Genomic DNA, 14,220 nt, shown 5'->3' on the forward strand with positions numbered 1-14,220 from the left:
GGCTTTTGACCGTAGAGGCAAGTGCTGTACTGTTGCAATAACTCTGTATACTGTAAGAGTGTCCCAGGCTTATTTAAACCCGATGAATTGTAAATACCAACGCCCCGCGCTGCCAGGGCATGAATTTCAGTCTTTTCCCCCAGGAGGGGGTGACGAGGTGGGGCGCTCTGTGCCCGGGAAGCAGCAGCGGGGTGTACCTTCAGTGTACCTTGCTCCACGGAAGTGAGGGTTTCTCTCTTTTTTTTTTTTTTTTTTTTTTTTTTTTTTTTTTTTTTTTTAATTTTAAACCAGAATAAACCGTTCAATAAAATCAGTCTTCTGGAGGTTATTTCTGCTTGGGGCGGGGGGCTGGTTTGGGCTGGCCGGGCCGATTCCTCCCCGCTCCGGGCGGGCTCTGCGGTTCCGGTGCCAGGCCGCCGGCGGGCGCGGGGGCCCTGCGAGGCCCAGTCCCCGCGCGCGGGAGGGCCCCGCCCCGCTGGGCACGCGCGGCCGGTCACGGGGCTGAGGCGGGCGCGAGCCGCCGCTGGGGGCCTGCGGAGGGCGGGGCCGGCGGTTCCCGTCAGCCCTTGCGCGGGGTGGCGGCGCAGCCATGTCGGTGGCGTTCGTGCCCGAGCGGCTGCGCGGGAAGGCGGAGGTGAACCAGGAGACGCTGCAGCGGGTGAGCGCGGGCCTGAGGGCGGGGGGCGGCACGGCCCTGCCGGCTCGGCTGAGGTGGAGCCGGCCCTGCCCGCCGCGGCCGTGGCGGGGGGCGGTAGCGGCTGGCGGCGGGCGTGAGGCGGGCGGTGACGGCGCGCTCCTGTGCCCTAGTTGCTGGAGGAGAACGACCAGCTGATCCGGTGCATCGTGGAGTACCAGAGCAAGGGCCGGGCCACCGACTGCGTGCAGTAAGTGAGCCCGCGCGGGGGCCGGGGCGCGGCGCGCAGGCGGGCTCTGACCGCTGCCTGGGCTGGCGCTGCCTCCGCCGGGCCGGCCCGGGACGCCGAGAGCCTCCAAGGCCCCGGAACCCTGGCGAGAGCGAAGCGCGGCTGCGGTCCCCGGAGCTTTCCTGCCGTTACGAAGAAAATGCGGTTGCACTTCCAAAGAGGCTTCCCAAAAATTAGTTTCACAGATCCGTAAAGCAAAAATGCCACTGTATAGAATAAATCCGCTGCCTGCTCCTTTTTGTCAGGGTTTTTGTTCTGTGCTAATATGACAACCAGCTCTGCTGGGCAGGCATCTCTTTCACCCCCACTGTGTGTAAAACACCGAGTGGTATTTACAGAAGAGCGAGGGTGGTCGGCCTGTGGCTCGGCAGCAGTTCAGCTCTTAAACTTGAGGACCTGAATGACAGAGAGGGTGACAGCGGCTGCCGAGCTGGCTCTGTGCTCAGACCAGCCCAACAGTGGAACTTTGTCATTGCCCCTGGGCTGCTTTACTGCGGTTCTACATCTTTTTTTTCAATGATGTTGATCATACAAAGATCTTAACGTGCATGTTTACTATCATCAGATAGTTTGGTAGCACATACTTGGTTACAGGGTGTGGTTCAGTGCAGTGTACTGGGTTTGTTAGAACAAGGACAGGGTATGGAGGGGTTTTTCTGATTTACACTTATTATTTTCATAGTTTGCTCTCTTTTTGCCTAACAGCAAATACTGATCCGACTACTCAAGTGCAGGTAGTTTGCTAGAAAACAACACATTTCCCACATACTATGTTTCTTCCTCTCATAGGTACCAGCATATCCTGCATCGAAACCTCATTTATTTAGCTACAATTGCTGATGCGACGCCACCCAGCTCGCAGAAGACTGTAGACTGACTGCACACACCTGGACACGAGCAGTGATGCTTTGAGAATCTGTAGAAATACTTAGCTTAGAGTCCCACTTTGAGAGCTGAGAAGGTGTGGTCTTGACAGGCAGGTAAAAAGTCATCTGTACTTTATGTTAAAAACATGAATGTAGTTTTTGATGTAATCTTAGGCTGGCTTTTTCCTCATTGCTGTAAACATGACTTAAGGGTTATAATTACCACGTTCCCTTTTTCCCTCTGAAAAACTCCATGTAGTAGACTTCTGAAAATAGCCTGGTTGTCAGGACAGCACTACCAGAGATACCGTTGGAGGACTCCTGCGGTCTCATTGAAGCAGAGACTGTTTCATGACACAGTTGTGTAACAACAGGGTAACATTTAGCTAGGGAACTTCTCTCTACCTCTGACATGACAAAGTCACTCATATGTTGCCATATATATAAGCAGTAGAGTGTTTTGTATCTTGTGTCATAAGAATTGTGCTTAATAAACTAAAGATGTTCTTTGTAAATTATAGTATATTCTGGATTAATGTAACATGTTAACAAACGAGCAGCTCAGTGGTTTAGTGAAATAGAACTGTTAGCTCTTCTAGGAAAGACAGGACTGTTGCATAACTTAGAGCAATTAAGTGCAGGGGAGAAACTGAGCCTTGATTTCCGGGAGAGAAGGCTGTATGTTTGCCCCAGTTGTGTCAAGACTTTTCTTTGCTTGAAACGCTCTGTACTGCAGGCTTTGTAAACAAGTAAATTCTTGCATAATCAAAATGGATTCATGCGCTTCCTGGGTATTTGTCAGCATTGATGGGCAGCTGCCTGCTTAGGTACTCTTGCCCAGAAAGAGCCCTGCTCACTTGCACACCTCAGATAGTGCATTTAAGCTACACTACCAGCCCTGAGAACTGTTCTGGCAGGAGGATGGGGGATGACACAACATGTGTTAATCTTTGCTCATTACCATCAAAATTATTTACTCTGTAATTGCTGAAAATTGAAGTAACACGGTTTTGGAACTGTTCAGCTGCAGTCCTAGTTCAAAGACAGATCGAAGGCAGTTCCTGGGTGGAGGGCTTCAGTGCACTCTACTTGAAAAAGTAGCCTTAGAGATGCTTCAAATAGTACAATGCATAAAGTTCATTTTTATATGATGAGTCAGTAAGTAGGCAGTTGACAATTTTCAAACTGTTAAATAATCCCATGTTAATGAAATAAGATCTCTGTTTACAAACCAAAGTTACAGTTTAAGGTGCTGCTCATTTTCAGCAAGGTGCATATTTTAAACAGGTATGACCTATTAAATGTATATCTTTAATAAAGCAAATAGTTTACTTTTACAGAAGCTTTAAAATACAAAATGTACAGTTCCAGTTCAGAAGCATTAGCTATTCACAAGAAGCACTGCAATAAGGGTAAGTTAACTAAGCACCAAACCCTTGCACTTGGCAGTGTAAGTGAAGTTTAATGGCAAGACTCATTTGCCAAGTGCAACAATTCTCAAAATTACCAGTGTTCAGAACAATCGGAAGCAAAGGACAGAGTAGCACCTACGTCATCAAAATGCAGACAAACTTTCTTTGTTTTCGCAATTCACTTATGTAGGTCCAGAAACTTGCCAGCATTTGTAATTATGAATAAACTGCAAAAACTATAGCAAGAATTTTGGCACTTGTTAGAAAAAGTTCAAAATTAAGTGTTCTCATTATCTTCCATTTTGGTCTTAGTATGAATAACCAGTAAGTACAACCAAATTTAGGATTTAATATTAGATCTAAATGACAAGATTTAGGAAACTCAGAACCATTCATCAAGTTAAATAACCACTAACATTTTCAGCAGAGGGTTTTCAAAATTATAGTAGTACAGACCATTAACAATTCACAGACAGAAGCCACACTGATTGTGCAAAGCACATTACTGTAAAAAGTCTATGTACAGCAAACAAATCTTTGTAAACATGGTAAGTATGAAGTTTCAGAAAACATGGTGACAATATCATAAATACAGGCAACATTGGCATCCTCAAACAGCACAAAAGGTAACAATCTGGGCCTGCAAATATAGCCCGTCACCATACAAACAAAAAGGTGGATGGGTTTGAAATACCCAAATGTTTAATAGTTTTAGTGTTGTGTATACTTTATATATATATAATGTATTTATTTTTTGGTATCTTTAGATATAGATGTACTTAGTTTGTAAAAACAAAAACAACAAATGTGCTTTATCTTCATTGAAAAATTATATAGTTAGAACTAATAACCCATTTTACTAGTAGTTAACATATTAGAATGATATGACTTAAGAAAAATACAAAAATAAGATTAATACTGTCAAAACTCTTATACCAGAAAATATTGTGGTTTTTAGACTCTTTCAAAGATGAAATATGAAAATTTAAATAAGCTCTAACTATATAAAGAATCTTCTGTAATCTCAATTAATATACAGTGGGATAGCTATACATATATTTACCATTGTTCTTCAATTTTTAAGCACCAGTCACTCTCCCGGATCCACTTTGGTTGGAAGATTATTCCTAATTCCACAGGTTCACTTAATGGCACATATTGACTGCAAATAATTACTTTATCCTTTTAAAAAAAATAATGTTCTTTTACTTAACTGCTACCCCACATTTCAGTTTAGTATCTTCTGAGCCAGCTCACAATTTTTAATCAACTGTAGCATCTGAAATAAGACTTTAAATATATGCAAGTAGTCTTTTAGGCTATACTTTCACACGTTTAAGGGGCACTGTGTGGATAATGCCTTTGGCCAAATGAAGCAGTAAGAAATGGTGTATTTATCTGAAAACCAGTGTCATATTATCCACACAGATGCCATCTACTTTAAGCAGCTCAGATAACATTTGAGACACAAGGTTGAGTGGTTCTGCTGATGGTTACTTAGCGTAAGGAAACCACCACAAAACTCCATTTCGTAACTGTTTCTGCAACAGTTTCATAATGAACTCGCTTGTGTGGCACACAAAAAGCTGCTGTTGCACTTCATTTAAAAAAAGCTGCCCACAGGCCATTTAATGGAGGATACAAAGGCTTTACAGCTTGTCCATTATAAATTTAAACACAGTGTTGAGCAAAGTGACCACTATGTATTTGCTTCAGCATATTCAATGTGTTTCAGTAAGATGTTTTAACTATAAATCTATATGAAAAATAGCTATAAAATACAGTGTTTCTTGTATGGTAGTCCTTCAGCAGTTCTTTTAAAAAAAAAAAAGGTTTTGAAAGTAAAGGCAATATACACATTTTTAAAAGCATTTCTACATCACAGTTTTGGGCTGTTTCATGTACATCAAACAAACATATTGGCGATATTTGCTCAGCACTGTAAATCAGAATTCAAGAGTTTGTATATGTCACCCAAACCCCATCAATTCCATATTTAATGAGAAAAACAGGATATAGCCAATACACAATTGTGAAACAAGGTATGTGTAATTGATGTTTGGCCCTGTGCTGCATTTTCCAATATGAAAAGCAATTAGTACTGATGCAGGTAAGATGGTCTGCGTTCGTGCTTTACTGGAAAAGATTTAAAGCCCTTATTCATCTGTTTGTGCTGGGAAGCCTGTTGTTGTGATTGCTGCTGTGGCGTGTAGGCAAAGTTAGAGGAAATTCCTGTTGCTGGAGCACAGTCGTTGGCTGCTGCCCACATGGGCGACTGCAGGATCTGCATCGTGTCGCTCCACTGGCTGACGGGGCTGCTCATAGGATACAAGGATGTGCTCTGACTGGGGAGCGTGTTTGTGACAGAGGACGTATGCTGCCAGGGTGCCTTCGGAGGCCAGGTTTTGGTTTTGTTATCCTGAGGAAACAAAATCAGTTGGGTTTGGGTTGAGGGGTGGGTGTGTTTGATTTTTGTTTTAATATCAAAACACTTCTGAGACAATACTTAAGACACCACCTTATCCCATCCTTAAGACACTTTCAGAAGATTAATTTAGGTTTGAAAGCAGCATTAATGCATATATATAGCACTCAATTCTTAAAATACTTTTCTATTGAAAAACCTTATTTACTTTCAGCACATTTGCCTGACACACAGTAGCCCCACTCTAAGTCAAAATTTCTAGCAAGATGGGTAATAAATCCAGTGATACTTTAGTTTTCTCTGCCTAGACAATTAAAATTGATTCTGTTGCCTCTTAGCTTAACTTGGAATCTTTGGTTTTGTGATAATTTCTGCTACAAGGGAAAAATATAAGTGATTTCCAGTTTTAATATTTAAACTTGGTAACTGATAAAAGCATCTAGTACTATTTGGGTTTTAGCTGAGGTGAGCAATCTGGAGATGCAGGTGCTCTTCTAGTTGTTTTCCTAGTGTAAACCACCCCGAAATGCAAACAGGAAAAATGACTAAGCAAAGCCAGTTTCAGCTTACCTGATTACGGTCTTCTGCTGCAGAAAGAAGAGGTGGTGATGGTAGCGTACTAGGTTCCTGTTCACCACTACTGTGTTTTCTGCCCAAAAAAAAGGTGACATTTACTTCTTTTTTTTTTTTTTTAAATGAGTCACCCACCTTAATCTGCCACTGGCATATACCATTCTGGAGTTTCAGTCTGTCACACTAGCCTAGAACATGTACTGACATTTCATCTTGTTTCACAAATTTTTGCTCAGTAGAGGTAAAAGAAGCAATGCAGAAAGCAAGCCATTACTGAATACTGTCAGAGGCTTGACAGTGCAGTATTTATTTGAGCTACAGCTTCAGCAACATGCACACATTCTTGTGGAGGTGAAAGGAAGATGGGCTAGTCTTTTGCCCACTTTGAAGAAAGCTGCCAGAAATTGCCTTTTTTCTTCTGTTACCTGCTCTTGTTTTTTTTTCCCAAGTATCTTTTCTGAAATAACTTCACAGGCAAGACAAAAAACCAGTTGAGCACAGTGACTTACTGAGGAAGAATGTTATAACTTTGGTTTAAATTTGTGATATCAAATAGAACTTCTGAACTACCATTTATAAATAAATATCAAATAGAAGACCTCGACTACATGTGCATTCTCCAAGTTTTTTTCTTGTTTTGGGGGTTTTGGTTTGGGTTTTTTTGTGGGTGGGGTGTGGGTTTAGATTAAAGCAGAATCTTTTATACTTTCATCTGTCATCACCATGTTCCAATCATCAGGCCTCCATAGGTAAGCAGTCCTTCACAGGTCAGCTTTAGAATGCTCAACCCTTTTGCCTTCTCTTACTGTATAGTTTTAGCTATGGTATTTTGTCAGGCCCTTGCCTGCAGAATGTTTTTCTTCCTAAAAGTAATGTAAGACAGCACTACTGTTACTTCAGCTGCAGTTTTTATTTAATGAAGCACACTTTGGAAACTTCCTTCTGCTCTTCTCTTCAGAGCACTACATAAAGTAGACTTTTGCTCTTCTTGCTCCATGAATCACTCCATGATCAATCTCTAGATATCTGGTGGCTTGGCAGATAAATTAAAAACACAAATAATTACTACTTTTTCTGTGACTGTTTATGAGATAGCTCTCTTCATTTCAATTTAGCATTTATTGAAGCTCAATTCCTGTCCCCTCTATATAAAGTCTTGGTAAGTGTGAAGAGTCAGAAAACAGCTCCTCTTTTGGTCGATTCCTTTCAAGCTGCTTGCCTTAGTCTCACTATTTTCAACTCCAGTATACTTCCTTTCTGGCAATGCATATAAAAGCTATCCAGGTATAATCTGCAGGAAACTGGCAGTACATCCACTTTTTCCTGTCACCAAAAAGCAGATAGGCTATCTTGTATCTAAATGTATTGACTCTGAATTATTCTGTGATCTAAACAAAAATAGAATATTTGGCCACAGAACTCACTTATTTTTAGAAAAGGCTCTGACAACTAGTTTGAAAATGATCCCAGATTGGAATCGGGCTGGTATTCATGCTTCATCTTGTGCCTTTTATTATTATCTTAACTACCCTCTACTATGGAATCACTGAGGTTCCAAAGATACCCAAGCTTCCAGCCCTTTAGAAAAGCAGAAAACAATTGTAATTCATACTACTACTTGTAAGTAGATTGTTCATAAATGAAAATCCTGGGTTAGTTTTTAAGTTACTACGCTTATTTATGAATGCAATTAAGCCTCCTCTTCATACTATCAGAAATAAAGGACTAAATAGGCATGTATTTATGACTACTAAAATGGCTGTGGCAGGCAAGGTGAGACAAGTCTGCACATTATCAGCAGTATTTCTTGAGTGCCACAAAGTTGCACTAGAAGCCAGGAAATAGGAACTTGCTGGCATCAAAATGCACATTATGGGCAGGACAAAGCTGCAGTGAAGTACACAGTTTAGAAAACCAATTCAAAAATAATCTCTAACACCTCAGTAGTTTAGAAAGAAGTGGCATCCAAAATAGATTATCTGAGAAAAGGGAAAGCATCAGATCTTTTCTAGACATACTGAACTTCAGCTAACAACTGGCTATTTGCACAGATGCTGGTTTGTATGAGATGACAGCTACTAACAGAACTCAGTTTGGGAATCCCTAGCATTAAAGTCAGGTACACCATACACTGATCCATATCATCAGTGTAGTACACAAACTGACCTTTGTATAAGGTCATCTAATCAGCAGGAATTTCCTTTGTGTGGCTACTCAAATGAAATTATCAATAAAAAAGAATCTTATGAAGCAGTATGTATTTCTGTTCATTTTGCTCACCTTCTCTGCTTTACAGCAGCAACAAGGTCTGGCCCTGAGAACATGGAGAACAAACTGTCTCCATTAGCTGAGGAGGTCTCATCACTTGAGCTGGCAGAGTCTCCTTGAGTACCAGACCAGCTATTTGTCACATCACTGCAAGACAAGAAGTTGTATTAGTCCTTGTATTTATAGAGCCTGGCCCAGACTGTATGCCCTTGTTAGTTAGGCTGAATCTTTGTCACAGGTGATACCTCAAAGCACAAAGAAATTTCAATACTTTGTAGAATATACCAGTAATACCGACATCAACTGCTCTGTCTGTTACAGTCACTTTATATATATTTTAATTTACATAATTATTTTAGTAAAAGTGCCTCTCCTGGTCAGGAAGGAGAAACAAGTGATGATTCATTTTGGAATCTCTAAGCACTTGACTTAATCATTGCAAAACTGAGTTAGAACACATACTTGTCCTACTGGTTTTAAGCTAGCTTGAGTCACAGCTATTACATTATGGACAGATGGACAGAGGATCTTGAAACACTTTTGTAATGAATAGTTATGATTTGGAAGAGACTAAGAACTGCTAACATACTAGCTGTCAGGTACCGGCCTTATGTAGCAAGATTAATTGGCTACAATCTGCAAAGCTGAAATCAGTCAAGTACTGCAACTTTGATAGCATCACTTTTCATCAAAACTAGGTCTTAAAGGTTTTCAAAATACTGAAAGAAAACCATTCTGAATGAACCTGTGCTATAAATTCCTTATTTCCTCTGTTGAAGTCAAAGTCAGTATATATTCCACTCTGAAGACGACAAACAAATGTCATCACTTCAGTATCAGCAAAGCGGGAAGGGCTCCAATTTCTCACTCTTGACATAATGAAGCGCAGCTTTCACAGGTGCAGCAGCAATTGGAAAAAAACACTCAGTATTCCCACATTCTGCCAAGTTTGAGTGTAAAATAGACTCATACACAATAAAAATACATAGCCTGTCCAAGCTCTTACCCTTCTGTGAAATACTCAGGAAAGGGCCAGGTTTTATGAGGATCATCAGGAAGAGGCCAGTTGCTACGTGTGTTGCTTGGACGACGGACATGCTGTGCTTGCCTTTTTTGTTGCATAGCCTGGTTGACCCCAGCAACATAGCGGGCAAATTCTGGATCAGAGCCAACTGAATAAAAGAAACCAAGAAGTCAGTTGCTGACATTCAGCTATTTCTACTGCAATTATCCCCCTCATTTAATCCTTTAGGCTTGACCATACCCCACAACAGAAAGTAATTCCTTCACTGATAATAAATGCCAGACAACAGTGGATACCTCTTCAGGGAGCAGTGAAGAACAGTGACTGGGAATTGTTTTAAAGAAGTAGATATGCACCATCATACTTGGTGGATAATAATTCTCACGTGGACGTACACCTGCCTCTTGCATTCCGTCAGGGAAATGAGTGTTTGTCACTATGATCATGTCTATACACTGAAAGGTCCAGTATTCCATCAGCAGACACTGACAAAGTAAAGCCCGTACATTTATGCAGGCTCAGAGGAAAAGAACATACCAATTATTATAGTTGATTCCAGATTGCAACATGATTTCCAGCTATGTTGTAATCCTTCTTACTTTGAGAAATCAGAATCTCAGACTGAACATACCAGAACATACAGCCCAGAAATTGCCTACTTCCTACAAAGCCTAGACAACAATTTCAGAAACATTCTGATCCTGACCTGCAAAGTATTTCAGAAGATTGATATTTACAGGAAAAAAGCAGTAACTCTTAAAAATTCTTCCGTTCTTAAAGTGCTTTGTGTGTCCCAAGCATCTGAAAAGTGATCTGGTAAGTGATAAGCATGATCCTGAGCATACACAGCAAAAGCCTTAATCCACAAGTGTTTTAAATGCTCGATTGATCAGAGCAAATAATTCATGTATTAAAAAGAATGCTGTTACAAGTCAGTGTAATTGAGTTTCCACAGCTTCTATTTCTTTTTGCCTCCCCCCTGCTCCCCTGAGGGAAAACTTTGCAATCTGACTGGATTTATAGAAAATGTCTAGACTACATGAATAGTAATTGCAGCAGGAAGCACAGAGCTGCTGGCTTGCCGGTCTCAGTTTTAAATTAAGAGTGAAGACTGAAGAGCATCCAACAAGTATGCACAGCTCAGAAAGCAGAAATCAGTCTTCCATGTGACGGCTTCGCCACATTCAATTCAATTCAGCATTCGGAAGAAAAGTTTCCTTGTTTTCATTTGGCACATTCAGAAAAGAGCTCCACAACATTTTGTTGGATGAAAATTAAAACAACAGTGAAGAAAATAACTTTGCTTCTATACATTCTTTATTATATAAGCAAGGGACAGAGCTATCTGGCAGCTGTACAGAAACAAGATATTCCCACTAATACTTGTTTTCTCTGAGAAACATCTTTGTCAATTTAAGATGAGGCTGGAAGCTAGACAGATCCTCAGATCTAAGGACAGATTCTAGGTAGCTTCTGAAGGGTGTCCAGGGTTTTTTTGGTGTGGATAGCATTGTTAAGTTACTGTTATATTCAAAGTAGCAACTTGTGTTAATTTTTACCTCAATAAAAACATATCTGGTAAACAGCTTTTTTATCAGATATGTTTTTGACTTCGTTCTTTCACATCTGTGAAAGTAATTCAAAAGACCTGGAGGTATCAACATTCTTTCTACTAGTTCTTACTGCAACATTCCTTCATCAAGTTCTTACAGATGACAGAAGTACTGCAAAATACATTTTTCATATCTAGTTAAGCCTTTGACATGAAAAGCCATCAATTTTATAAATTCTTAATTAGCAGATTTGCATCTGAAAAGAGCCATAATTTTCAGGCTTTAAAAATATTTATCAAAAAAGTAACGCCATTTATTTCAAATGACAAATGTACAAAGTCTTAAGAAAGTCTGGAAATGGGAGTGTGTTTTGTGTTTTAAAGCTTTCTGTACTACACTAACTGGAGCTTAAAGTGAAAATTCCTACCTCACAGCTCAACTGGGCAAGTTATATGAAGAAAATTTAACTTTCCAATGGAAAAATTTGATTGGGAGGCTTTTTGTTTGGTTTTGTTTTTTTAAACCCTAGATCTGTGGAAAATACTGTTTACTTATCATTTCAACTTTAGAAACATATATCTTAATCCACAGAGCACAATTTATCAACTTGAATAAGTAATCTTTTCAGAGTATCACTTTGAAAGTCCTTGATATTCATCATATCAAATGGAACAAAACAAGTAGCTTTATGTAGATCAAAAGGAAAATGCTACAGAAATATAATGGATTCAAAATGCTCAAAATGCCAGTCCTCTGTATGCATGCATTTTCTTCTGTACACATACATGTATTTGGTGCTTGGTGAAAATCATTTTATCCCTCCTTAAAGGTTGTGAAAATCCTTAAGTATGTTTAAATAAGATGATGCTAATTCAGACTTATAATTGTTAAGAAGCTTTTGGTAACATAACTATGATGTCTATTTTTGCCTTATAAACACTAATTTATCAACTAAGCTGACAAAATAACTATCAAACTTATGAGTCAAATGAGCTGGTTTCTGAGACTCCTACACAGTCCTAACACACGCGCGTGCAAAGGAGCGCGGCAAACGGATGCATGGTTTGATAAAAGGTTTCCCTGTTAGTTCTAGTGCTGCCTCCCTCCAGGCAGTTTTCATAAATGCATACCACAAAGTTTCTGTAGCTGTGTTCCAGCCTAACAGAAATTACGAGATAACAGATTTGGAAATTGTTCTTAGTACTATCGGAAGACTTCATTCATCTCTTAGACTCCAGTCAATTTCATAGTCTTTAGCTATTTGCTTATGGCTATAAAATTTTATCTCACTTCATCTTTGACAATAATCCCTCTACATTTACAATTTATTAGTGATTCAAACACATCTGGCAGGCCACATGGCACTTGCTCTTTAGTCTCTAATCCTTCAGCACCCAAGCTTTTCACTGCAGAACAGCTGTAGAACAGGAACCAGTATGACTCCCATGGAATTGCACAATAATGGAGGGGAAATGCAGGGATATGGAAAAGCTGCAATCCGGCTGCATCTCCAGACTGCAAGACTGGTGAAAAGCAGGAAGGAACATTTTGGGGACAGGGAAAATACGTAAATTCAAGAGCTTGGTTTTAAACAACTCTACACATTAACAACAGGAGGAACACCATCTGTAAGTATCTCTTTCAGTACTTTGATGTGGTCCGTGTAGGAAAGGTTAGAACTACTACAACAGGGACAAGAAACTAGGAATTTGTTCCCATTCTTATTTAATTAATGAAAGTTGCTTGCATTTTAGTTCATCTTCTGTTAAAAAAGAAAAAAGGCATACATATAAATACCTGCTTGCCTCTGTAAGCACCCTTAGCATCTGGTGGATAGCACTAGGAAATGACAGTTATTGCTAGCAATATTGAACAGTATTCTTCGTAAAAGGACCCTTATAAAAAGCATAATAAAGGAAAAGACACACACCTGCAGGGTCAAAAGGCAGGATTTCTCCCAACATCCCAAACACTCCATCAGTTTGGTCACGATTTGGCCATGTGTTGTTTCTAGGTCCTTGTGGTTTCTGTCCTAACATCTCTGACATCATATTGTCCATATAGCTGCTGACAAGACCCAAGCTGTACAAATCAGAGCTTAAATCTGAAAAACCAGGATTGTTCCACTGGTTTATATGAGACAATCCAGCTCCGACAGCTTGGGCTGGTTGCTGTGAAGAATTAGTCAGCCATTTGGCAGGTACACGTTGCTGTGGTCCAATAGGTTGAAGCAAGTGTTGGTAATACTGCATCTGCTGCTGCTGCTTTTGTGACTGCTGTTGCTGCGACAAGCCTTGCTGAGAAGGATGCAGTGGCGTGTGAGAGACGGACTGCGGTTGCTGTTGTACTGTTCCTGATTTTTGTTCTGTTGCTGTAGAGGACGCAACAGAGTTCCTTCTTTTCACCATTGGAGAAGTCTGCTGGGATTTGCCCATGTTAAAACCAGACAAAAAATCTATGACATCCTGCATTTCTTGGTCAGTTGGTAAATTCATACCTTTGTCATCCTTGCCATCATCCAGTTTGAAGAAGTTGTCCCGTCTTTCAACTAGAAACCCATTCACTAGCTGATTATTTGTGCTCTGAATTGACTGCAGGGGATCTGTGGTCCTAGGAAAGTTACCAATGTTCAAGATGCTTTGTAACCGTGCATCTATGTTAGTGGGCATTTTAGCTTTCTCCTCTGAGTTGGAACTTATGAACACATTTTTAGAAGGTGTATTGGGGATTGAATAACTTCCAGTATTACTTGTACTGGTGCAGGAAGTTTTTTTTGTAAACCGTGAAGTCAGTTTTGAGAATGTCTTTTGTAGACCACCTGAAGATTTGCTTCCATTTCCGGATGGCATGTCAACTTGATTCCCAAAGTCTGAAATTTCACGCTGTAATTGGATCTGAATACAAGGCAAAGCTTGCTCCCTGAATCAACAAAAACACATATATCAAACCACCTAATACATAATTGAGTTTATACTTTGGAGGAAAATGTTTATTTGGGTAATAGCTAGTGGAAGAAATAAAACCAAAGATTGCCAAGTTCATCAGCTACTTCTTACAGTAAAAATGCAAATTATTACTAGTATTTGCAATAGCGTTAACTACTTTCCATTCCTTAAGAAATTTTAATTGTATTTCAAGACCTAAATGGAGACTAATTTAATATAAATCAAGTATTT

General features: G+C 40.1%; 2 protein-coding genes across 6 annotated transcripts in view; one reads left to right on the plus strand and one right to left on the minus strand.

Moving 5' to 3' along the window:
• Positions 1-522: 522 nt before the first annotated feature.
• SS18L2 (SS18 like 2) lies at positions 523-2,564 on the plus strand. Its single transcript, XM_074882208.1, has 3 exons — positions 523-658; positions 808-884; positions 1,713-2,564. The coding sequence occupies exons 1-3, from the start codon at positions 590-592 to the stop codon at positions 1,798-1,800; spliced, it is 234 nt and encodes a 77-aa protein (XP_074738309.1). The 5' UTR covers positions 523-589; the 3' UTR covers positions 1,801-2,564.
• A 1,864-nt stretch (positions 2,565-4,428) lies between these two features.
• GARRE1 (granule associated Rac and RHOG effector 1) overlaps positions 4,429-14,220 on the minus strand; it is a 60,867-nt gene continuing 51,075 nt past the window's right edge. For all 5 annotated transcript variants that reach the window (XM_074882195.1, XM_074882199.1, XM_074882196.1 and 2 more), the window contains 5 exons: positions 12,975-13,963; positions 9,474-9,639; positions 8,480-8,614; positions 6,197-6,275; positions 4,429-5,620 (listed from right to left, as the gene is read on the minus strand). In XM_074882195.1, the coding sequence (XP_074738296.1) occupies positions 5,297-5,620; positions 6,197-6,275; positions 8,480-8,614; positions 9,474-9,639; positions 12,975-13,963 (1,693 nt within the window). In that variant the 3' untranslated portion in view covers positions 4,429-5,296. The remainder of the gene's footprint in view (positions 5,621-6,196; positions 6,276-8,479; positions 8,615-9,473; positions 9,640-12,974; positions 13,964-14,220) is intronic.

This window comes from Strix uralensis, chromosome 12 (assembly GCF_047716275.1).
Source record: "Strix uralensis isolate ZFMK-TIS-50842 chromosome 12, bStrUra1, whole genome shotgun sequence".
NCBI classification, from domain to species: domain Eukaryota; kingdom Metazoa; phylum Chordata; class Aves; order Strigiformes; family Strigidae; genus Strix; species Strix uralensis.

What these genes read in the sequence shown, in the direction of transcription:
- SS18L2 (XM_074882208.1), top strand. Translation starts at nt 590, where the DNA reads ATGTCGGTGGCGTTCGTGCCCGAGCGGCTGCGCGGGAAGGCGGAGGTG. An exon ending in ACCAGGAGACGCTGCAGCGG is followed by an intron (nt 659 to 807) that starts GTGAGCGCGGGC and finishes CCTGTGCCCTAG; the next exon opens with TTGCTGGAGGAGAACGACCA. An exon ending in CGGGCCACCGACTGCGTGCA is followed by an intron (nt 885 to 1,712) that starts GTAAGTGAGCCC and finishes TTCCTCTCATAG; the next exon opens with GTACCAGCATATCCTGCATC.